General features: G+C 40.1%; 1 protein-coding gene and 1 long non-coding RNA gene across 3 annotated transcripts in view; one reads left to right on the top strand and one right to left on the bottom strand.

The window, feature by feature from the left end:
* moxd1 (monooxygenase, DBH-like 1) overlaps positions 1-21,519 on the bottom strand; it is a 99,261-nt gene extending 77,742 nt beyond the window's left edge. Inside the window, exons 1-2 of one of the 2 annotated variants that reach the window (XM_048596865.1) lie at positions 20,934-21,519; positions 11,556-11,705 (exon numbers count right to left, since the gene is read on the bottom strand). In XM_048596865.1, the coding sequence (XP_048452822.1) occupies positions 11,556-11,705; positions 20,934-21,224 (441 nt within the window). In that variant the 5' untranslated portion in view covers positions 21,225-21,519. The remainder of the gene's footprint in view (positions 1-11,555; positions 11,706-20,933) is intronic. The other variant, XM_048596864.1, reaches the window with a different exon arrangement.
* On the top strand, positions 21,149-24,573 carry LOC125483125. Its single transcript, XR_007262094.1, has 3 exons — positions 21,149-21,201; positions 22,915-23,014; positions 23,710-24,573. It is a non-coding gene; the product is annotated as an uncharacterized LOC125483125 (long non-coding RNA).
* Positions 24,574-25,360: the final 787 nt, after the last annotated feature.

Below are 25,360 nucleotides of genomic sequence, written 5' to 3'. Positions count from 1 at the left end.
TAGGGCAAATCCAGACTGTTATGACTAGGTAGGCAAATAAATTATGAACACAAGATCTAAATTTATATAAAAATTAATCAGCAAAAACTTCATTGCATTAAAAGAATATTAACATTTATTATTGTCATTTACTGTATTTATCGGAGCGCTTTTAAAAAGCCATGCTTGCACTCTATAAATTCTCTCATCATGTAATGTAAAGATTAGTTGGGACAGACACTACTTTATGTCATAAACCAGAGAATGATTTAAAGTCTCAAGTTATTAGTCATGAGATATTTTGAGAAACCAAAGGGTAATTACTTTGACCTGAGGAATTATGGGCTAACATTTCCAATCAAATTTTTTGCCGATTTTAATGATCAGTAATCAAAATAACTGCTCAGAGCAATTTGCTAATCTCTTGCTAACAGATTGTGTTAGTCAGTTAGAAAGAAAATTGCTACTCATAATACACCTGCAAGAATGTTCCTTTCATACTTCTAGTCACTAATGAGTCATTTAACTTTATAAATGAGAAATGTTTCATCCATCCAGCTGTGGGCTCCATGATAATTTTCAGCAATTGTTCAGTGTTAAAATTGAATGGCTTGTTAAACTGTCCGGGTCACAGATGTCATAGTGGACACATACTGGATGATGGTGAATACAGGAAGACTTTTTCTTGTGCTATAGAGACAAGTAAGTGTCACAGAACAAGTAAAATGTAGTTCTTTCAGGGGCGAGAAAGAGATCCAGAAGTTGCAAGACTTGAAAAGGGCACACCACATGGAAATAAAGCAAGCATAAGTGAATTCAGTTGAATGGTAGCTTTTATAAATATGGGCAAAGAACCATTTTGACACAAAGTACTGCCAATGTGATAAAACTTGCCAGTTCTTGATACGGACTTGAAAAAGATCAATCTTGAAGTACAACATATTAAACGTTGAGAAATTCAACAAGATTTTATTTAGAGTGATAAATTGAATGAATAAATCCCAGTCTCAATCTGCTATATTCAAGAGTAAAATCTTCACTTAAGGGGTCAAAAGAGAGTAGACTGCATTCAAAAAAACCTTCAATGTACAGCTCAGAAATAGGCCATTCAGGCTGCAAGTCAACTGCAAATCTTATACGCTATGCAAAACTCCTCCTGTGCGTCTTCATCAGATATAATCAACCTGGCCCTCCTTTCTCCCTCATGTGTTTATCTAGCTTCCACTTAAACCTGTCTATACTGATCATTAAATATATTACTTATGGTTCTATGTTCCACAGATTTGTCACACTTTGGGTCTCATTTTTGGTTGAGATCAGCATTGCAATCTTGGAGAAAGAGGATGCTTCAGAGGTTTCAAGGACTGAACTGAATTGGTTAGAGCTAAGGATAGGAAACATTCAACTACATTGCTTGATGTAATTTATAGGCTACAAACTAGTAGGAAATACATAGAGGAACAAACGTGCAAAGAAATTACAGAAAGGTGTAAACAACAGTATTCATAAAGGTAACTTTAATTACCCTTTTATCAATTGGGATAGTGGTAATGTAAGAGGCAGTAAAAGGCAGGCATTCCTGCTCATGTTCAGGAGAATTTCCTACAGTTGCATTTGTCCAGTTAAGCAAGAAAAGAGGCACTACTAGACCCGGTTCTGAAGAATAAGATGGCCAAATAGATCAAGTGTCTGGAAAGGGAACAGTTAGGGGACAGTGATCGCTTGTATCATAAGGTTCAGAATTACAGTAGAAAATGACATTGGTCAATCTTAAGAAAGAATAATCAACAGGCAGAAAGCAGTCTTCAATGAGGCAAGGACAGAGCTGGGACAAATAGACAATAATGAAAAGTAGTGGGAAAAAGCAGTAGCTGTACAATGGGCTCTCTTCAAACAGGAGATGGTTTCAGCACAGAAAAGGTATATATCCTCAAAAGGAAAAAGGTAGAACAAATGGATCAAGAGCTCCCTGGATGACAAAGGGGATAAAAATTAAGTTAAAGGAAAAATTGTATGATTATGAAGGTATCATGTAGTAAAAATAATTGAAGATCAAACGGAATACAGAAGCTTCAAAGCAGAGGTGAATGTGTAGATATGAGAAGCAAAAAAACAGATTATGATAAAAGACCTGCAATTTACAAAAATAAATCTCAAAATCATCTGCAAGTACATCAATAGTAAGAGAGTAGAGGGAGGTAAGGGGCCAATCAGGAACAAACAGTGGATTTTGATTAAGAGGCAAGAGGCATGGCAGATTTGTGAAACTAATACTTTGCATCTGTCTTTATCTATGTGGCAGATACTTTCCAGACCATTGTGAGGGAGGAGGCAACATGGATATAAAATTGGCTCAGAGATAAGATAGCGGAGTTCCACATGGGTTGATATTGGGACCCTCGCTTTTCCTGATATAGAAATATTATATTTATAAATAAATGATCCACTACAAATGTTACTCCAGCCCAAAAAATAATTTTGTATCCATATTGCCTCCTCTAAATCCACAGTCTTGGTAGTATCTGCCACATAGATAAAGACAGATCCAAAGTATTATTTTCACAAATCTGTCATGCCTTTTGCCTTTAAGTCTAATTCCACTATATAAAAATGATCTACATCTTGGTGAACAGGAAGACAAATTCAAAGTTTGCAGACAACAAAAAACTTGACCAAACTGCAAACTGTGAAGTGGACAGTGTAGAACTTCAAAAAGGACATTGACACATTGGTGGAATGGATGGATAAGTGGCAGATGAAGTTCAGTATGGAGAAATGTGAAGTGATGTATTTTAGTGCAAGCGACTGAAGGTTGCAGGACAGGTAGAGAGAGCTGTTAATAAAACATAGAGTATTCTAGACTTCAGAAATAGGCTGTAGGCTTCATTAATAGGGGCGTAGAATATAACAGCAGGAAAATTATATGATGAACCTATGGAGAACACTGATTAAACCTGAGCTAGAGTACTATGTACTGTTCTGGACGCAATACCATGGGAAGGATGTGAATGGAGTGGACAGCGTGCAGAAGGGGTTTACAAGAATGGTTGGGACTGTTTTCCTTGGAGAGGAGAAGGCTAAGTGTAGATTTGATGCAAGTTTCGAATATCTTGAGAAGTGAGGACAAAACAAATAAGGAGAAACTGTTCTCGCTCATGAACGGATCAAGAACCAGAGGGCACAGATTTAAAGCTTTTTGTGAAAGAACCAAATGTAATGTGAGAAAAAAGAACTTTTCTTTCCCACAATGATTAGTAAGGGTCTGGAATGGACAACCTTGAAGTATGACGGAGACAGGTTCAATTGAAGCCTTCAAGAGGACACTGGATGACTATTTAAATAGAATCAATGTTCAGGGTTACAGGGGAAGAGCAAGAGATTGCCACTAGGTTAAAATGCTCAAAGTCCACAGGTCAAATGGCATCATAATACTTCGGTGACACTGTGAAGCAGGAACGGGATTGTGTTTTGGATGTGATGAGGAGTGCTGGGGCCAGTAAGTCAAGGTAAGACACTGAAGGGTCTAAAGGATGATACTCCTATCCACAAATGGGTCCATATGTGGGCTGAGATTACATGCAACCCTTCAGCTATCTTCACTGAGGGCGATCTCAGACAATCTCCCCTACAACACGTAGAAGGAAGGTCAACTGAGTCTGTGAGTTCAACCATACCATACAGAGTACAGAACTCAACACTACCATGAACGTTGAATGAATTCAGAATCTAAGAACACAGTATTGTTCAATACAGGAACCGTCCCTGACACCCCTGTAACCATTAATACAGTCGGTTCTAATAGAACGCATGTTCCGTCAACACGAATTGGCTGTAACGCGACTGATGAATAGGGGAACACCATTTCTAAAATGCGAACTTGTGTTGGTGTAATGCGATTCCACTGGAGCGCGGAGGAGTACACGTCAACACCACATGATCGTTTGATGGGCTTTGTTGTGAATACGTACAACGTTAGTGCCGAAAAAGTCTCCGCGTCAGCATCATGTAATTGTTTTGCAAGCTTTGTCGTGAAGTGCTTTCTGTGAGAGATACAGTACAAGCTCCTCCACCATCAAGTCATCTTGACATTTTTTCTAGGTGAAGTGTTAAATTTACTTTTAATTCATTATTAGATATGAATTGAACATTTATTCAAAGTGATTTTTGATCAATTTTTTTTTTGGTGGTTTGCCCCTAACCCCACTTTTCCCGTAGGCCCCCTTATTTCCATAATGCGTTGTTGCGCAGAAACGTAACTATCGCGTTTTAACAGAACTGACCGTACACGCCAACCATAACATGTCATAGTAAATGTAGATTTTGGGCTAAGCTAGTCTCAGCAAACAATAATGATGCACACAGAAAGAAAGTGCAATCAATGTAATGTGAATGATGTACGAATGTTGTTTAAAATTCTGCTCTCAATAACTCTTACATTAACAGCAAATGAGTTGGCCGAATAAAGTTGTGGCTGTGATGCAGCTCTTTGACTAGGAGGTTCTTTACAACACCAATGTCAGCTGGCAGCAGTTTTCACCATTGAAATGCTTCCCTAAATGTTCCAGCACTTTAATTTTAATCGTAATTGTGTGGAAAACAGGAAAAAGCAGAGGAGAGAAAGTATCAGACGTTTCTGGTTCCACCATTGGGAACAGCACATCCAAGTTAAAATTCTTCATTGCTATCCTATCAAATTATTTAATAATTTTATAATTATCAAACTGGTGTCCCAATTTTCTCCTTACTATTGTCATTCCGGGAAATTTTTTGTACCTTTTCCAGTACCTCTTTATAACATACAGACCAAACTATTCATAATTGACCAACGTTGTGCTAAGTTCAATTCTATACAATTATAACTCAACTTCTCCGCCTTTCAATTCTGTACCTTGAAGAATCAACCCTAGTGCTTTACTTGCATTTTTAAGACCCTATTAATCTACGTCATTACTTTCATCACATCAAAGCTTGCAAAACAATAACAAAAAAAATCTGTTCTTTTACCATTTTCCAGGGAATGAGGCCTCTTTACATTTCCTATCAAAACGTTGACCTTACGATTATGTGTACTGAAATTGATTTGAAATTGTACGCCCATCCTACAGGTTGTTAATATCTTCCTGTATTTAGCCATCTATAGTAACACCTCCCAAATTAGCATTAATTATAAACTTTTCAATTATGCTTCTGTTCACCAGGCTTTTATGGAATCAGCTGAAAGGGGAACCTATCAGAATCTCTGTCAGTACCCAAAATTATTTGTTCAAAAAAAAGTTAACTTGGCTTAAATGATGAAATCAAAGCATAGCTACATCAAAGATTCTTCCTCAATATATCCTTTATTGAGCTCACTGATTTCAAGCTAAGTGACAAAAGAAATATCCCAATAGTTGACCTCAGTTAATTTTATCCTTTCCCACATCCACAGTAAATAAGACAACCAGTTTTAGATAAAGCACTTTATGTTGCACTTTTTATAATCTCATGACACCTCAAATTACTTTACATCTAAAAGTTTTTGTGAGGAAGACCGAGTTTGAAAGGCTAATGTAACAGCGAAAGACATATGTGCTATGCCAACATCTGAGCCAATTCAGAATAATATGCCTTAGTTGTATCTGCCACTTAATCTGTACCTCAGTTTATGAACCACTACAATATGTCTGTGAATTCCTATTTCTGCTTTTTCTGGGTTTTCGAATATGGGTGGTTAGCTAAGATAGTTAACCAATCTAAGTACCACTATCTAGGAAAAACATCTTTAATTTTAAATCATGGAATCTTGCGGTTTCATTTTTCTAATAATGAACTGGGATTTTGCATTTCTTGATTTTAAAATTTACTGACATCCTCACAAAGTAAATATTATTTTGTATCGTTCCTCTGAAGTACTTTTGTATCAGCTTATTGTCTAGGTGTAATTCTACTCAACCAAACAAAACCAAAATACTGTAGATGCTGGAAATACTCAGCAAGTCTCAAAGCATATGCAGACCGAGAAACTGCGTTATTGGCTGGAATTTCTGTGTGGTTCTTGAGAGATCTATGGTATCTCCTTGCGGGAAGATCTGTCAAACCACATGCCAATCAGACAATGGCATCAGTAGGGAATCTTTCACTAGAATCAAGACCCCAAGGCAAGAAGTCCCATCCAGCTGCCAGAGGCCAGAACCGCCTACACTGAACAGCACTACTGAGGACACTGTGGTTCTGCTGGAAGGACACCCCCTAAATCTGAGGATAACACTGGATCCAAGCCCCAGGCAAGCAATATGTGACAGCGCGTGTGTGAGTGTGTGTGGGAGGGAGAAGGGGTTGGGGGAGACACAGAAAATCACAAGGATAGGGTCAAGGAGTGAAAGCAAAGGTGGAAGTGGTAGTGGGAGGTGGAAAATGGTTTTTATTAGGCTCTCTCCACATCCTGGTGTTCTGTCTCTTTGTCAGGCACTGATTGGCCTATGGTTGAAGGACCGTCTTCCCATTCCCAGTCCCTCCCTCAACCATTTCGAAGAAGCAACAAGTCACCTACCAATTCCACCCATCACGCATGCTACACAGAAAAGGGTGTAAGCTGGAGCTGGGTTAATCCCAGCAGCCCTTAAGCGATCATTAAGAACATACCGTATAAATCTATGTTCCCAATTTTAATTTGGAGAACTTGGCAGGGTTCATGTACACTCAACCCTGCCTAATTAATTTTTACGCCTTTCCCATCTCCAAGCTTATCACCAGTAATTAGAGAATGTTTCAGGTCAACTACTTTATTTTCTGTGTTTTTATTCAAGTGATCAGCTGAACACTCAACCTACAATAGATGAATCTCCTTTTTTTTTAAACTAGAACTGGAAATTGCATTCAGATGGCAAATACTAATTGGAGGAGAAGGTAGCACGCAAAATGGGGGGAAACCCACGTGCGGGAGAGGACCAAGAGACATTTTGCCATGACTATATACTTGGGATTGAAAGTGTACAGGGAACATAAGAGCAATAGTTGGAAGACAACCAAAAGATCTTGGCACAAAGCATCCTTTACTTATGCTATTTTGTCTGATTCACTTATGCTGACACAGGCTCATACATGTCAGTACAAGGGTCTATTACTCACACTGTCATGCAAGTAATAGTTGAAGAGCTGATTTTAAACATACATTACTAGAAGTACAAAAGAACTAATACCCATTTGGAACCAACAAGGCCCATTCAACTGCCACAAATTCAGGTAGAAACCTATAGTGGTGCCAGTAAAAGAAAAAGCGTCCATTTATTTAAATACAAGGTCTTTTCATCTTGTAGCTTAAAAAACAAGCATTCATCTGTATGCATGTTGATGGAGTGGGATACCTTTTCACCCTGACATGGAATGATTTTACGTGTAGGCCAGATAGCTAGATGAGGCCTAGTGATAGCCTGAACTCCGGGAAATCCTGTATTTCAAAAATCCACACAGCGTGGCATTGTTTTGCTGTCAATCTTCTAGGAAGGAAGTTTTGAAAGTGTTGGGCCTGATAAATAACATACTTGTCAGTTGCTAACTACATTTGTGCTTGTGGATTGACTGAGTTAGCTTGGAGAAAGGTCAGAAGCACAACACTTCAACTTGTCGATTATCATCCCAGCCATTGGTAAGACTACTGTTGTTGATCATCTTACGTGCTTAAAGAAAAACACAACATAGCTTATTTTTCTCTCTACAGGTAATTATACAACTGATTTATTTAACTTTATGGTGGTAATAGATACAAAACTAGAGAAATTGTTTTCAGTGTTGCTTGAATAAAACTGTTGCAAATCTTTTACTTTGCCTGAGACTGGCATCAAGGTAAAGGTCAAGCCAAATCCTAACATTTAATCAGGTTTATTCCAAAATATATTTTATTTGACAGTTTTAAACTTATGTTCATTTTAAATTTTTTGGACTCAGTCAATTTTTAGAAGATGTGTATCCGAAAATGAAAGGGATTTTCTCTTTAATCCAGGGAGGGCATATATTATCTAGTTATCTAGACAAAATGAAACGCTCTCTGAAACATGGAGCTGGATTTTATGCTCCCCACCAGCTTGCAGATTCCGGAAGGTGGCTATCTTGCTGTCTACCTGCCCACCTCCCTATCCATCTCAGACTTTATGGGAGACCCTTCAACCTGTTGATGCCGTAAAATGGCAACACAACAGTCTCGTTTTGCTACAGCTGGCATTTTATCCATGATGAGAGGTAGGCAAATGCCAGTTGGAAAGACCAGCCACTTTGATGTTACAGGCTTATATTGGGGGTAATACCTTGTGGGTCCTGGCTTCATTAGAGGCAACCCCTCCACCTCCCGCATTTAACACTTCCTGCCTTCTCAAATCCTGTACCTCACTCACTTTTTCTTGTTCAAATTTAAACTGTAAATAATTCGCTCCCTTTATGAGCATGTTATCTACTGGAACCAGCTTAACCAAAAAACTAAATGTACTGTCATAGTCCACAGCTGACATGCATTGATAGTTATAGTGCTGTCAGGGATATTCATTTTGTTGAGGGAGAAACAACGTTGCCTTGTATTTACTCTTATTGAATGTTCATGTTAGTATCTAGGGTTTTTTTTGTACTTGCTATACTGTGGGACATGGCTGAACTTGCAGATTCAGCTAGCCCTCCCTTCTACATGTTCTAAAGAAGTTCATCTGGGATTACATTTAGAAGGATTATTATTATTATTACTATTATTACATTCAACTATACGGGGTGCTGGGGAGACCACACCAGAGTACTGTGAGCAGTTTTGATCGCTTTACTTAAGGAAAGATATTAGTTCATTGGCGGCAGTTCAGAGAAGGTTCACGCGGATAATCCCTGGTATGGAGGAATTGTTTTATGAGTGAGCAAAGATTAAACAGATTGGGACTCAACTCAGTGGAATTTAGTAGAATGAATGAGAGGTGATCTCATTGAAACATACAGGATTCTTAAGAGGCTTGACAGGGTAAATGCTGAGAGGTTGCTTTTCTCATTGGACAGTCTGGGACTAGAGAGCAGAGTCTCAGAATGAAGGGGCACCAACTTAACTCTGAGCTGAGGATGAATTTCTTCTCTCAGAGGGCTGAACATCTTTGGAACTCCTTGCCACAGAGAGCTGTGGGGACAGAGTTCTTGTGTCTAGTTAAGGCTGAGATAGATAGATTCTTGATCAGTAGGGGAAATCAGGGATTACAAGAAAGGGCAGGAAAGTGGGCGTGATGAATGTTGATCAGCCATGATCCTACTGAATGATGGAATAAGCTTGAAGATCTGTTTCTATTTCTTATGGTCATAAGGAATAATGAAAAGTTGCAGGTGATAAGATGAGATTTTCTATGTTAGGCCACGTAACATATACCAAAGACTCGGGTTCTTATTGAGACAGATGTCAAGAAATTTAGTAACAAGTAACTATGTACACTAATGATTTCTCAAACTTGCAATATAGTCTAGCATCTATGCTTACTTATGTTGCTATTACATTATATAGATAGTTAACTGATTAATTGACTAAGACAAATCAACTCACTGACTAAACAACTGACCATACAGAGCACAATGTTGACCTTTTATACTAGAACAAATATGTCACTATCTTAAAGCCAGAGTAACTTATTGAGATCTATGCAATATTGCAAAAGCAGGTGAACTCAAAGTCCTACAATGATTCCATCAGCCAACACTCAAAATGGACAGATTTATGGACAGCACTGATGGCACCCTATTGGCACCTCATTTTATAACTTATTGTTCCCACAACCTCACTGGTAACACTAACCCTAATGCTCTTCTCTTTCCTCTTCCATGTCCCTGACTTGACTGTTGGTCCTCTCTTGTAAATCTTTTCCACTCTTCTATGCACCCGGATCCCAAACTGTCAATCTTCACATTCACCGCCCACCCCTCACCAGACTTGCAGGAGCCTCTATACAAGTAACCATTTTCCTTGCTAGCCTCTCTTCTGCCAAAGTTGAACAGGAAAACCACTGATCTCAGACAGATCTGCACAAAGCCAGCTTTTAAACCAACAGGTGCCACAAGATTCTCAAGCACCACTGACTTCACATTGAACATAAGAAGTAACCTAAAATGCTTTATATTAACGGTTATTCAAGGCATGCTATGATGCTATGAATACACACCCACCACATGTGGAGAGAAAGCAGGAGAATGAGTGGTAAACTAAGTTGAGAAAATGGTTTAAATAGAATTGAAAAATGATAAGGGCAAGAAGGTACATGGGAGTGGTGTACAGGCTCCCTAACAGTAACCACATGGTACAGTGCAGCATAAAAGACAAAATAACAAGAAGTGTCAAAACGGACAGGAACAATCATGGGAAATTTTAATCTAAATATAGATTGGAAAAGTCAGATGGGAGAAGATAGCCTAAATGAGATGCTCACAGAATATTTTCAGGATAACTTTTCACAATGACCAGAAAGTAGGCTATATTAGACCTGCCATGAGATATGATTAATTGACAACTTCAGAGTGAATAGGTTTCTGCAACCATAATGTGATCACATTTTGCATTCTGTTTTAGAGAGAGAGATTAGCAAGTCTGAAACTAGCATTTTAAATTTAAATAAGGGCAATTATGAGGTTGTGAGGGCAAAGCTGACTGAAATGAATTGGTAATTTAAGTTAAATGTGGGCTAAGATGGAAGCAGTGGCAGGCATTTTTGAAACAGATTCTGAAGGGGAGTCATATTAGGCTCAAAAAGTTAATTCTATTTCCCTTTCCACAGATGCTGACAGGCCTGCTCAGCTTCTCCAGAACTTGGTTTTTATCCCAGATCATCAGCATCTGCAGTACTCTAATTTTATTTAAGTGGTTAATGAGATGGTTGATCCATTGCTTTTAACTTTTCAAAACTCCCTTAATTTGGGGAACATCCTATTTGATGGGAAGGTAACAAATGTCATTTAATTCTTCAGAAAAGGAGGCCAGATAGCTTAACATCTGACAAGGTGAAATGTTAGAAGCTATTATCAAAGACATAATAGCAGAAACTTAAATAGTGGGTTGTCTTATGAGGAAAGATTGGTCAGGCCAGCTTTATATCCACAAGAGTTTAAAGGGACAAGAGGCAACTTAATTGAAACATAAGACCCTGAGGGATCTTGACAGAAAAGATATGGAGAGGATGTTTTTTCTTACGGGAGAATCAAGAAATTAGGGGTCACTGTTTAAAAATCAACAACTGCTCATTCAAAACAGAGAAAAACCAAAAAAAACAATTCTCACAGAGTCGTGAGACTTTGGAACTCAGCTATCACATTTTCAAGTTGAATGTCCTTGAACATTTTTAAGGCAGGTGTGGAGAGAATCTTGTTAGGCAAAAAAGGGAAAGATTATTAGGAGGCAGGAAAGAAAATTAATGGTTAGTCAGATCAATCATGACCTTTTTGAATTTTGGAGAAAGTTAGAGGCAAAGAATAGCCTAATCCTGCTTCTCATTCATATCCAACTATTTTAAATGGTAACCTCTGGTAGAAGAAAAGATACAAAATTTTGTCAACAATTTCCCATTGGTGGGATAGATAAAAATTAGAATGAATAATGTTACCGTGATAATCTTGTCTTTGTTGTCACATGAATTCAGATCTCGTGAGAAAGCGATAATTGTGTGAGTTTTGTTTTCCATGCCATACTCGAGGCGATAATCCTGATGGAGGTCTTCGTTCAGTTTTCCCTCAAAGTTCAATGTATTATAATCCTGTTAAAATATAAATGAGGGGTTGCAGTACGGTGGATTAATTCTGTAGGATTTCACATTTACGATAAAAATCACTGATTGTACTGCAGTTTTATAAACAAGTGAGCTGCTTCTTCTGATAGTTCCTTGAAAGCCAAGGCATGGACCTGTGCAGAAGTCCTTTAAAAATCAGAGGTTTATGTGCGGCAGCCACTACATGAGTCTGGCTGGCCAGGATGCTCTCTCACTCTTACTGTTGGCCATAGGTGTAATGGAAAACTTTACAGATAGTTACAGTTCGAGCCCAAAGAGAAAGAAGTTCCAGCATCTGCAGTTCCTACTATCTCTGAGAAAGAAGAACAGTTTGTTAGACAAAGGAGTTGATAATGACCTGGCTAGGAGGGTGAATAGCTGTTAATGGGGACTGTTTGTGACTAACAACAGGTAGTGTTTAATGGCAGGCTGTGTGATAACAAGGCCTGGTGTGTGGGGTAGGCGGCTGGGACATGGGAGAGTACAGGCCCTAAAGTTATTGAACTCGATATTGAGTCCGGAGGGCTGCAGGATCCCCAAGCGGAAAATGAGGTGTTGTTCTTCCAACAGGAGTTGTTGTCACATGAACACTGCAGCAAGCCAGACAGAGATGTTGGCCAGGGAACAGGGTGGTATATTGAAGTGGCAGGCATCCCTTGCTCAGGGTCTTTTTTGCGAGCAGAACTTCGATGTTCTGTGAAGCAGTCGCCCAGTCTATGCTATGTTTCCCCAGTGTAGAGGAGACCACATTGTGAGCAATGAATGCTGTAGACTAGATTGTAGGAAGTGCAGGTATAGTGCTGCTTCACCTGGGAGATACGCTTGGGCCCTTTGATATTGGGGAGGGAGGACGTAAATGGGCAGGTGTTACACCTTCGGCATTTGCAGGGGAAGGTGCTGTGGGGCGGGGGGAGGGTGCAGGGGGGAACAGGTGTTGGGGGTTAAGGAAGAGAGTGGACCAGGGTGTCCCGAAGGGAACAGTCCCTGCAGAAGGCGGACAAGGGAGGGGAGGGGAATAGGGGAATATGCGTCTGGTGGTGGCATCTTGTTGGAGGTGGCGGAAATCGCAGCTGATGATCTTCTGGATGTGAATGCTGGGGGTATGGTAGGTAAGAACAAAGGGAACCCTATCACTGTTGTGGGAGGGAAGGGAAGGAATGAGGGCAGCAGTGCGGTCAGCTGAGGAAAAAGATGGGCATTTTGGAGGCTACTTTGTCGAAGTTGGCATTGTTAGAACGTATGTGTTGGAGATAGAGGAACTGAGAGAATGGGATGGAGTCTTTACCGGAAGCAGGGTGTGAGGATGTACAGTCCAGGTAACTGTGGGAGTCAGTGGGTTTATAGTGGATATTAGTGGCCAGTCTATCCCCAGAAATGGAAACAGAGATGTCAAGGAAGGGAAGGGAGGAGTCAGAGATAGACCACGTGAAAGCGATAATAGGATCGAAACTGAAAGCGAAATCGATGAACTTTTCCAATTCCAGACATGAAGGGGAAACAGCACCCATGATTACATCGATAGACAGAGAAAGAGTTGTGGGTGGGGGCCAGAATAGGACTGGAACAAGAAATGTTCCATGTACCCCACGAAGAGATAGGCATAACTGGGGCCCATGCGGGTACCCATGGCCACCTCTGTGACCTGAAGAAAATGAGAGAAGCTGAAAAAGAAGTTGTTGACGGGGGAGGACAAGCATAGCCAAGCAGAGGAGGGTGGTGGTGGGAGGGAACAGTTCAGGCTTTTGCTCCAGGAGAAGCGGAGAGCCCTGAGACCATCCTGGTCAGGGACGGATGTGTAAAGGGATTGCACGTCCATGGTAAAGAAGAGGCAGCTGGAGCCTGCAAATTGTAAATTCTGCAACTTGCATGAAGTGTCAGAGAAATCACAGATGTACATGGGCAGGGACTGGACCAGGGAGAAAAGACTGAGTCAAAATAGAAAAAGAGGAGTTCTGTGGGGCAGGAGCAGGCTGAGACAACGGGTCTGCCCGGGCAGTCCTGTTTGTGGATATTTGGAAGGAGGTAGAAGCGAGCTGTGCAGGGTTGGTGAACAATCAGATTGGAGGTAGTGAGCAGGAGGTTACCTGATGAAATGAGATCAATAACCATAGTAGATACAATAGCCTAATGTGCCATGGTGGGGACATGGTCCAGGGGAAGGTAGGAGGGGGTATCTGAGAGCTGGCACTCAGCCTCTGCAAGGTAGAGGTCAGTACACCAGGCTACAACAGCACCAACCTTATCAGTAGGCTTAATAACAAAGTCAGGGTTGGATCTAAGCACATGGAGTGAAGTCAGTTTGGAGGGTGATAGGTTGGATTGGGTGAGGGGAACAGAAAAATTGAGGCAACCAATGTCATGTCATCAGTTCTCAATGAACAGAATGAGTGCACGTAAAAGGACAAAGGGAGGGGTTCAGGTGGAGGGGTGAGTTGGAACTGGGTGAAGAAGTCTGTGGGACAGGGAGAAGATTCATGGCCAAAGAAATGGGCACGGTGGTGAAGACTTCAGAAGAAGAGTCTGACATCATGCCATGCCTGAAATTCATTAAGGTGGGGCCACACAGAGGGATAAAGCTGAGGCCTTTGCTGAGTACAGAACGTTCAGCATTGGAGAGCAAAAGGTTAGGAGGGATGGTGAATACCCAATAGGATGTGAGGTTTGGGGAGGGGATGGAGTCAGAGGGAAGGGGAGGGGAAGAAGGTTCCAGAGGGCCATGGGTATCTCTGAGCTGTTGCATCTTGTGGGCCTTGATGCCTGAAAGGAAAAGAAAAAGTTTCTGGTTAGCCCAGCAAATGAGCCAGAGGATTAAGGCTTTTGGTGCACTGTGCAGGAGCTCCTATTCATTAGAATTAATTGGACAGAAAATCATGAATTGAACGTTTGAAGCATCAATGTCTTGCAAGTGTTAGTGGATACACCCATTTGCTGTTGATCTGTTGGTCAGTGGGAAATTCAAAAGAACTAACAGTGGAGTCAGAAATGCTCAGTAGTACAAAGCACCTGAAAGGGGAACTCATGAGGTACTTTATTGTCCCAAGCAACTTAATCTCAGGTTACATTGTTTCCATTTATTATAAAACCTAGGTTGGATTGTATGGGTCCTGCAGTAGCTCAATGGGTTGGGAAAGAGAGAGGGAATAATGAGTGGGTTGACAAGACCACAATCTTTTGCTTCTGTGGCAATTTAATAGGGGCAAGGAAAGGGCAGATGGTCCTGTCACCCAGAAACCAACTGAGCCATTTTGGTGACCAATTAACAAACTCTTTGCACCAGCGGCGAGCAGAACCTCTACCATGTATGGAAAACCACTTAGCAAAGGCTGGCAGATTCCCTCTGGGTTTGAGGTGCAGGACTTTCCTAATAAGGCCCAAACAGCAAGATACACCTCCAATGCCATCACCAACCATCTCCATTCCCTTGGCCGAGCTTGCCTGACTCATCTCACTGAGCGAAGTAACCACTGATACATACCCTCAGCTGAGTACTGTCCCTGTGCTGGGGTCAGTGATCCTGATGCTAGTTCAGAAGCAGACTCTCTCTTAAAAAGAGATGAGATCCCAGATGCAGCTCATTAGTTATAAAACAAGAAATCCAGTCAGAGTGGAAGTGCACCTACACTCTAGTCTCTCATCAGACCCACAAATTCCCTTACAAAGGCCAATGCCAGAGCTCTTAGTAAAAACTGAAAGTACTGTGGATGCTGTAAATCAGGAACAAAAACAAAATGGCTGGAAAAGCTCAGCAGATCTAGTAGCACTGTGAAGGAAAAAACAGAATCAACGTTTCGGGTCCAGTCCTCATCCCATTCTGAGGAAGGGTCACCGGACCCGAAACGTTAACTCTGTTTTTTTCCTTCATAGACGCTGCCAGACCTGCTGAGCTTTTCCAACTTTGTTTTTGTGCCAGAACTCTTAGCTTGATAGCAGAAGGAAGTAAACCTATCTACTTGATTTGTGCATCAAATCCTTCTACTAGATAAGAATTCCTTAAGATGATGTTAATTATGCTGGTAAATGTGAGAACTATATTAGTGAAAATTGGAGCTCTGACAAGAGAGAACCTAAACATCCATCTTTGATATTCAATGACTGAATCCTCAACACTCAAACATTCTGAAATTACAATGGACTAGAAACTGAATGGAATTAGCCACATAAATACTGTGGCTACAAGAACAGGAGAGAAGCTGAGAATTCTGCAGTGAGTAACTAATACTCTGATACCACAGAGCCTGTTCTTGTCTACAAAGGCACAAGAAGTATGATGAAAAATTCTACATTGCACTTGGCTGGATCAATGCAGCTCGAACAACACACAGGCAGCTCAATACCATCTGGGACAAAGCAGTCTGCTTTTGCAGGACCCCAACCACCATCTTGAACCATTCCAATCACCACTGACGCATTGTTGCAGCAGTGCTTACATTTAAAAGATATAGAGCACACACTTCCCAAGCTTCCTTCAATAGAACTTTTTCAATAGGACCTGCAACCTCTACCACCATGATTGATAATAGCATCAAAACACAACCACCTGCAACTTCCCCTCCAAGTCATACAACATCCTAGCTTGGAAAAATATCACAGTTCCTTTAGTACCTGGCCTGGAAATCATTTCCTAACAGCAATGTGGTTGTACCCATACTAGGTTAACTACAGCAATTCAAGATGGCAGCTCACAACCACTTTCTTCTAAGGGACATTTAATGACAGGCAACAAAAGCTGACCTTGCCATTGATGCCAACACCTATGGACAAAAAGATCTATTGTATTTTATAAGCAATTTATTTTATGAAACAAATAAGTTTGCCTGATTTATGTCCTTGGGGATGCAGGCTTTATGCTTCGCTGCTTTGCTTGGTGGGAACGTGTGTCTAATCATGGCTATACTTAAACTGCTTAGCTCTGGGATGATTTTAGCTCTCTGCTAGTTGGTTCACCACATTCCTATACACATATATATGTCAAAGGCAAAAATGTCCTAAAACCAAAGCAGGAAGTTGTAGATGGATATCAGGATGAAGTTATTATATACTTGGCTCTGTTATTCTAAAAGCTTATTTCAAAACAACTCCTTAAATGACAATCATCTTTTGTTTGGAAATGTCAATATTCAAAAGAAAAAAAACATTTAGATTCTAACAACAGATAACTCTACTTGCATCTTTCAATGAAGGTTGACTTTTCCATTGAGTACTTCATTTCATGATTTTGTTTCCATGCAAATGAAACTTTGTTCATTGTGACAATCATAAAAAAAGAAATTGCAATTAAAAAGATTCTAACTTGACCAAAACAAGTGCATTTTGGCCACCATCTGAAATTTTCAACTTTTATAAAACAGAACCATTTGTGCATTTTTCAACTCAAGTTAAATTATTTAAAATTAGACCTTCTTCTTTGTGAGATATAGAATGAAAGTATTTGTCTTCCTTTAATTCCTAACCATTTCTTCATCTGCTTTCTTTCTTTCAAACTGACCATATTACTACTTGGGAATGATTCCACATTCCTCCTCCTTGATCAATATTTATGACTGCCTACATTTCATATCATTATGTACTTTGCTATTTTACATACACATGCTAAAAATCAAAATTAACTTTTAGTTGCTTTATCTTGAAAGATTTCAATGGTCAAAAACATTGCATTTGATCAATATTTATGAATAACCAGTACTTTTTTAATTTACATATGTTACTAATTATAAATGTGGGCTGCCTGGCTCAACTAAGCTGTATCATCACTAGGAAGATGTGGCCTTGATTTGATTCTAAGAAGGGACATCTTCATATGCACTTTTATGAAAATGGTTAAGATTTTGTCTGATCTCATTTATTTTGAATAAGCAGCAGTTAAACATATGGAAAACATTTCAGAGTTGCTCCCACCCTGTTGCCAGTCTGTAACAGCCACAATGCAGAAGCAGCTCCGAAATTCAGTACTGCAAGTTCATTCACACTATAAATTTGTGCAGACAGTCCAAATCTGTATTTTGTGTGTTTTACCTGCAAAACTAAAAATGGATTCCTTCTTAAAATTTTGTTCTGAAAATATCTTTCTATTGAGAATAGCGAAGTATGCTATTTTCCACACTTTTTTTTAACAACCTCATCTATAAATACAAAAATGATGTGGTAATATGGCACAGAAATGACAATTTTTAAAGTTTCCTAAGGGTAGTCAGATGGACATAATACGTGAAGAGCCTTTACAAATAGGGGGCTGACTTTAATGGCTGCAATAGTAGCTCCAAACATGGGTCAGAAAGCCAGGTGCAACTCTACCACAGACATTTCTGGAAGTCCAGATTCATTTCAACGCATAGCAGACATCCAGGGGACCATTGAGGAAAGAGAGGAGGGTTTCAAAGGATGGTGACCCTTGCTGTTAGAGGAGTCTTCTTTGGATCCACAAAGCAGCCATTCAGCACGGCTCTCCTCTCCAGGAAGCCCACTGCCTGCTTTAAATGGGCAGTCTCCCTACATGGCTTGTTGCCACCCCACTGCTGGTAAAATAGCTCTTTGTCCCCAGACAGAAACGGCAGACTTTAACTTGCCCCACCCAAGTACAGGTAGGTTGCAAAGAGACAAGGAGGCAACAGAAGAGACATTTGACTTGTCGCCTTTCCTTCTGATTCTCTGGCATTATGCTTCCAGACAATCCGTCAAGGGTGGACTTCAATTCTATCCAATGTTTCTTGGAAAATTATGTCTTCATTACTGTTGTTTCATGCAACATATCAGATAATTGTACAATTGAAAGGAAAAGAGCATACTGAAATAGTTAAAGTTTCAAACAATTACTACTTCTCTGATAACTTGTTGCTTAACAGTTTTTATGGCCTCACCATTCACTGCACCCATCTGTCACTCTAACCTCCTCCAGCCACACAATCCTCCAAGATATCTGCACTTCTCAAATTTTGGCCTCTGGTCCATCTCCAATGTAAACACTCCACCGCTAGCTGTCACGCCTTCAGTTGCTTAGGACTCAGGTTCCACAATTTACTCCTTAAATCTCTCCTTCTTTTAAACTTCTTCCTCCCTTCAAATTTCATGAACAATTTTGTTTTAATGATTTAAGATTGTACTCCATGTGCATGTTGCATTTCTTGCTTCACTCATTAAAATTTAAAAATCTAACCATCAGTCCACCTACTTAATGAAAATAGTTGCTTTGCAATCTTGATGTCCCCACTGTCACTAATGTTGGCGCCCTCCATTAAATTACACTGCACTTCATAGCAGATTGAGGCAGGTTAGTTTCTTGCCACAGAGATTACTAAATCTGTTACCAAATCTCTGTCACCATTGACTGTAAATTATGAGTCAACTTATATAAAAGCAAGATGTTCTTGTGCAAAGTGCCTGCTATTTGGATTTTCTCCTCTAAGAATTTGTAATGCTTCTATACTTTTCTCCAGGAGAACTTCCAAACAACTCAATACTTTATTAATAAATCCTAATACGTATGGGTCAAAAGCATACCACCACCTTAAATAGTAATTCCCAATTCTAAATTGTAAATAATCTCTGTTTTACTCCCAACTAATATTTAACCACGATACCCCAGTGACTGTCTGTTGCTTTGTGGTTTGTTTCAACAAGTTAAGACTTTCTTAGCTTGTGAGTCATCTGAGGTGGAACTTCTGTGACAGGTGATAAACATGCCAGACAAATTCAGCATGTGGGGTCTGCCTGGAGCCCATCTGCTCTGATCACTTGTACTTTTTTTTTCTTCTTTCACTGCTCCTTTTTTCTTACTTTAATCTACTTACCTTCTGTGGAGAGTGAGTTTGTGCAGCAACGGAGGAGATCAAACCAGCATGGGTGGCAAGAGAGGACTCCCAGAATCTGTGGCGATGTCGAGTCAGCTCAGGGAAAGGAGCCACAATGCGGTAGAGGAATCCACCGCGGAGGAGCTTGTAGATCTACCTGCCTGCACTCATCCAAACCTGCCTTCCCCACACCCCAAGCCCCCACTACTCTTGTCACTAATCTGTTTGACTGAAGAGGAATCATCCTCAACCCAAACTTCAGGTCCTCCTCCTCCCTGAACAGTGCAATTTCCCAGGACAAATGTGCCCTCCTCTTCCTTCCCTTGCCTCTCTTGTCCCAGTTAATCTCCCAGCACCAAACTCTGCCTGACTCAAATACTCAACTTCTCCTTCATGCATCCTTGCAAATCAGGAGATGGATTTGTATTCATATTTTGCAGACAAATCAATCAATTGCTTGGACTCCAAGATAGCCAAAATAGTTCTCTTCCCTAGAAATATGTAAATCAGACAGATATATAAACCACGTTTCACAGCTTCCAAAATGCAATTACATCAGTGCATCTTTACCTGCTCTCTAACACCATGTGAAACACTTGGAGACATTTTGATTTGATACTGTATAAAAGCAAGGATTTTATACCATCACATAACTTTGACAGGCAAACTAATCTCCTCGTCCATTGCCCAGTTGTATTCAGTTCAGGCTAACTTGTTTTACAAATATGTCTATTACCAACAGGCATTTTGTAAAATATTTTAAAGCTGTCAACACCATTAGAAATTAAGTTATTTGAACTACCTGCTGATTTGAATTGCAACTACTAAGGCTTGATCGTGCCCTTTAGTATAAAATGTCATTCAACACGTTTTGTGGAATAACATTTTTAATTTTTTTAAACCATTGAGAATGCTTTAAATCTGGAAATCCAGAAAATTCAGGCATATGTTTAATTGCCTGGATTCCTTCTGTTCTCAAACTCTTAAACTCCAACCATAAGCTATGAATAAAAGTCAGATTCGTTTTCCCCAGTAACTCAAATAAAAATGGTAAGTTTATAATATCATTACTTTGAATTTACAGATGTTAAATTCTATGGAAGAGGTGGCCAGAATTAAAACGTTCTACATCCAGGTTACTTTCTAACTTGATGATGGGTAAGATGCAACTTTTTTTTAAAAAAACCAATCTCTTCTGGATTTTTAGTTATCATCAACTCATCTGGCTCATCAAACATTTAACTCCCAAGTCGATTTCTCACTGTAGGTAGTCAACAGATAGCAGCGTAATGGGACTTGGTACATATCCAACTGATGAAAGCCAAACAGTACGGGTTTGTGTCAGACATATTCATTGATCATTTTATGTTAGCCTGTGGATTGGGTCAGGGAAAGGTGTCCAGAATGGGTGGTTACCTGGATGCTTTCCTACCTTCAGATAGGGGCGACCATTTGCAACTCCTCCAATGACCATGTCCGACTGAGCCATTGATCCCGTCGGGGAAAGTCCGAGTCCAACATAACCCCTGGTTTCAACTTCCACCTCGAAGGTGATGACCATGTTCTCATGCTTCCACCTTAAATGGTATTTGCCGTTCTCATCCAGCACGGCGTGGTGACTGAAGGTTAGCCTTCTCCAGGTGCCAGCGGCTGAAGCAGGACTCTCCTTCGATACCAACACCCTGAGCACCGAATACCAGGTCAGCAAAGAGCCCAACCGCATTCTCCCTGCACTGCTTTCAATTTCACAAAGATAAACCTTCTTCTGGTGCTTCTCTCCCCACCTCCCCCGATAGAATGCTTTCGCGCCGCTCAATATTTCTTTAAATTACCAACAGCAGCAGTTGCATCGATAGATGTGAAACTCTTTCTTGTCCGCACACGGGAAGCTCTCGGGCGGATCGATCAGTTTGTCGAAGCTGAGAGAGAGAGCCAGTTCACTGGCTGGCCGTGCGTGCCCGGAATTTGAAAGTATTCTCATGGAAGAAAGTAAATCCGAGTGGAGGCAAAGCCCAACCCAGTGAACCACTTGTCATATGCAGCAGGGTAGACGCGGGCATGTTCACACTACTGACAGGGGGCATTCTAACATAGCAGTTAAATACACTCCCAAATAAGGGGGAAAGTCTGGCAGTTGAATCAATATCTTTAGAGGGAGAAAGACTGGCAATGAAAGAAAAATCGCATCCCCACTGAGGAGGTATGACTTAGAATTACACAGCTATCCTCCCGGTGAAGAACATAGGGAGTTACGGAGATACCTTCCTGTTGTGGTAATGAACTGCCCGTGAGGTAAATACCCACCCACTGTGCAATCAAAACTGGCATTTAATGAAATACCATCGCAGTGAAGGGATGTAACGGATGGTTAAACAAATACCCACCATTTGAAGCTATGTGACCACCAGTTAGTTAGCCTGTCACGGATAAGGTATACAAACAACAATCGCACAGAAGTCAGTTACGTGCGGGAGATTAACTAGAGATGACACTTTAGTAAAATTCCTTCAAACACTCAAATAAGTGCAACCAAGCTGGCAGGAATATAATTGGTTATGTAATTTTTGGCCATCAAATCAATCCAATCCAGGGTCTCATGTTATAAGAGTTGAAATCAGTTTATCATATATTTCAGTCAATCCTAAAAGTTGCAAGATAACTCTAGATTAATTGCTCTAAATGTTTTCTACCTTATTATTAAAGACAAGTTGTTGGTATTGATCATGAGAGTGGTTCAATGGAGTTAAAAATCTTAATAATAATTTATGCCTCTTTTAAAAAGAAAAGATGCTTAGCGCTTGATATTCAGTCCTTTGAACAGCCTTCCCCTCTGGTGACACTGAGCCTATTGCTTACTCCTCATTTTATTCAGAAGTTCCATTGATATTTGGAAAAGCTGACATCTCTCTGCATACAAACAATAACTTCTCTATGCACCAACAGCTGCTGTAAGTATAAATCACCAATTCACTCAATGAAGCCCAATGTCTCCTTTCTCAGGGCTACCACTTCACCAAAACAGCTACCGCCAATAAAGCTCACTAGTCTCGAACACTGAATGGTATTGAAAAGTCATTGGTTATTTATCAGTATCAAAATACATTCAAAAAAGTAGGGGTCAAAGTGCAAGTTACATTTTTGGGTCTTCTCTGCCTCTCTTACTCTATATATATGGCTTCTGTATTCCTTAAGTCTTTGCTCCTCATGATCTCAGGAACTAGTTAAAAGGGTAATAATGTAGTTAATAAGGATTCTTAGTTTATGACATAGCAGTACAGCATTTGTAGCATTTATTCATCAGAATGATATGAAGGCTGAAAGACTTAAATTAAGGCAATAGGTTTTATAGACTTTGAGTGTATTGCCCTTCAGCATAGCAGATTTAACTATTGACTTTTTCTCTTGCTCCTCAGAGGTGAAGATAATAATACTCATCCCCTGTGGTGTCTGGTAGGGTTCCGGTTGGTGCAAAGGTGTCCAAGGTCGATATGCAAGAAGAAGATTCTGCCACAAGTATGTTAGAATACCACATGTATTTGACCTTCACACTTCAAAACGCCCTCTGCTTGCTTGTGAAAGGAGTCTGCACTAGTTTTTGAAAACAAAAAATGCTGGAGATCACAGTGGTCAAGCAGCATCCATGGAGATACACCAAGCTAATGTTTTGAGTCTAGATGACCCTTCATCAGACTCTTCATGGGTGCTGTCTGACCCATTGTGATTTCCACCATTTTTTGTTTTCAATACAGATTCCAGTATATGCAATAATTTGCTCCTGCAGTAGTTTTTATTTGGTTGCAGCAGGTTCAGCATTCATGGATACTAAGGCAATATCAAAACTCCTAAAGTGAAGCCTTGAGAGAGCCCTTGCAGTGCTTCCTTTGGCCACCATGAGAGTGCATCCTGGCTCAAACTCTCAAAGATTCACTTTTACATGTGAGTATCAGCCATCCTGGCTGCATGGCCGGCTGTGACTGTCTCAGTATGTTGTGAATGTTTGCCGTTCTAGCTCAGGTGAGCACTGCAATCTCTGGTATTTTGTTCTGACGTCTGACCTGCATTGCAAGGCAGCTGAAGCAAGAATGGAAGAGCTTCTTGGTATGATGCCGGTACATCAACCAAATTTCACGTGCATAGAGCAGAGTGGACAGGACTACTGCTCCAGAGACTTTCAGCTTGTTAGACAGACTTGTTCTTCTTTATTCTAGACTCATGTTCAACGTCAGTCAAAGGTTTCACTTTTTTTGACAATTCTGGCTTGCTTGCAATTCATCCATGAAGACAGCACGAGAGTGAGGGCTGCCAAGATAAGTGAACTTATCACTGCTGACAGATTCTGATCCTGGACTGAAATCATGAGCTTGAGGAAAGGCTCTCCAGTAAGAGTGGTGTGTTACTCAGTCTTCTTCACGCTGATCATAAAGCAAAACTTGTCAAATGCTATGGAGAACAAGTTCATGCTACGAAGAATGACAAGTTCTGAACTGACAGTCCTTGTCTTGTCACTGGCAAGCAGCAAACTGTATTAGATCAATAAATATGATGTAGAGTTTCATTCTTAGGATGATTTAATTTACTATGGTTGTAAATAAAAACTGTGAGAAAGTCAGAATAAGAAGGCACAAAATTAGAATTAGATTTGATCTACTGATGGTGATGCCAGAAAATGAAAGGGTTCATACAAAGAGTTGTGGAAATCTGGAAACCTCCTTCATGAAAAACAAACTGTTAAGACAAGGTCAATTGAAAATTTCAAAACAGACATTGCTAAATATAATTGTATAATGTATGAAGCGTTACAACTCCATCCACCTGTTTTGGTTTAAAGTTGTCAATCAACCCTAATCTGAATGATAAAATAGACTTGAAGCTGAAGTATCTTTTCTTGTTCCCAAAATAGGAATTTAGCAGAGTGGGTCACAAAGGTAACTAGATTGACATGAATTGTTGGAGGAACTGTAACAAGTTGGAAAGAAAAGTTCAATTTTGAGCATAATTGGAAAGCATTTTCTCATGAAGCTTAGCTTTTCAGCACAGATGTTATTTTTCTGAAGTGAATAGAGTTGAAAGGTTGGTGCAGAATAAAGCACATGCAATTAAAAGGCACTTAAGCTAAGTTTCTACTTGACTGGAGTATAGTTCTTTCAGTGTACATATGGTTTTAATTATGCCAATAGAACTTCACTGGGGATGAGTCCAAAAAATCCAGGACAAATACAACTACAAGTACTCTCAAAAGGAGGGCATCACTAATATATAATGAGAGGTTCAGCTAAACTATAGAGGCAGGCATGCAATATTTAGTGACACAAAAACAAATTGCTGGAAAAAAAATCAGGTCTGGCAGCAGGTATCCTGTGCCCACAAGCAAAAGGGCATGGACAAAATTCACGTATGGGCTGACAGGTAGAAAGTTACATTCAAACCACACAAGTTTTCAAGAGAGTTTCCTTACAGCAGTATGTGTCCAGTCCAACAAGAAAGGATGCATTTTTCAAACTGGTCCTAGGAAGTGGGCCAAGTGGATCAAACATCAAGTGTCAGTGGGGGAACATCTAGGTGACAGTGATTATTGTATTGTAAAGTGGAGAATGACATGCAACAAGTTAGTGTTTAAAAAAAATGGTAGAGAGCTGGCTTCAATGGGGCAAGAACAGAGCTGGGCAGGATTTCTGGAAAATATGGTTAGCAGGAAAAACAATCCCTGAACAATGGGCTACCTTCGAAGAGCAGATGATTTGGGAATTTTCTCTCAAACATGAAAGGTAAGACAAACAAATCCAAAAGTTCCCTGGAATGACAAAGATTGTAGAAATTAATGTTAGAGAAAAGTGTGCTTTTGACCAGTGTAAGCAAAAG

The sequence above is a fragment of the Rhincodon typus genome, chromosome 5 (assembly GCF_021869965.1).
Source record: "Rhincodon typus isolate 14 chromosome 5, sRhiTyp1.1, whole genome shotgun sequence".
Classification (NCBI taxonomy): domain Eukaryota; kingdom Metazoa; phylum Chordata; class Chondrichthyes; order Orectolobiformes; family Rhincodontidae; genus Rhincodon; species Rhincodon typus.
This window is presented reverse-complemented; position numbering and strand designations above follow the sequence as displayed.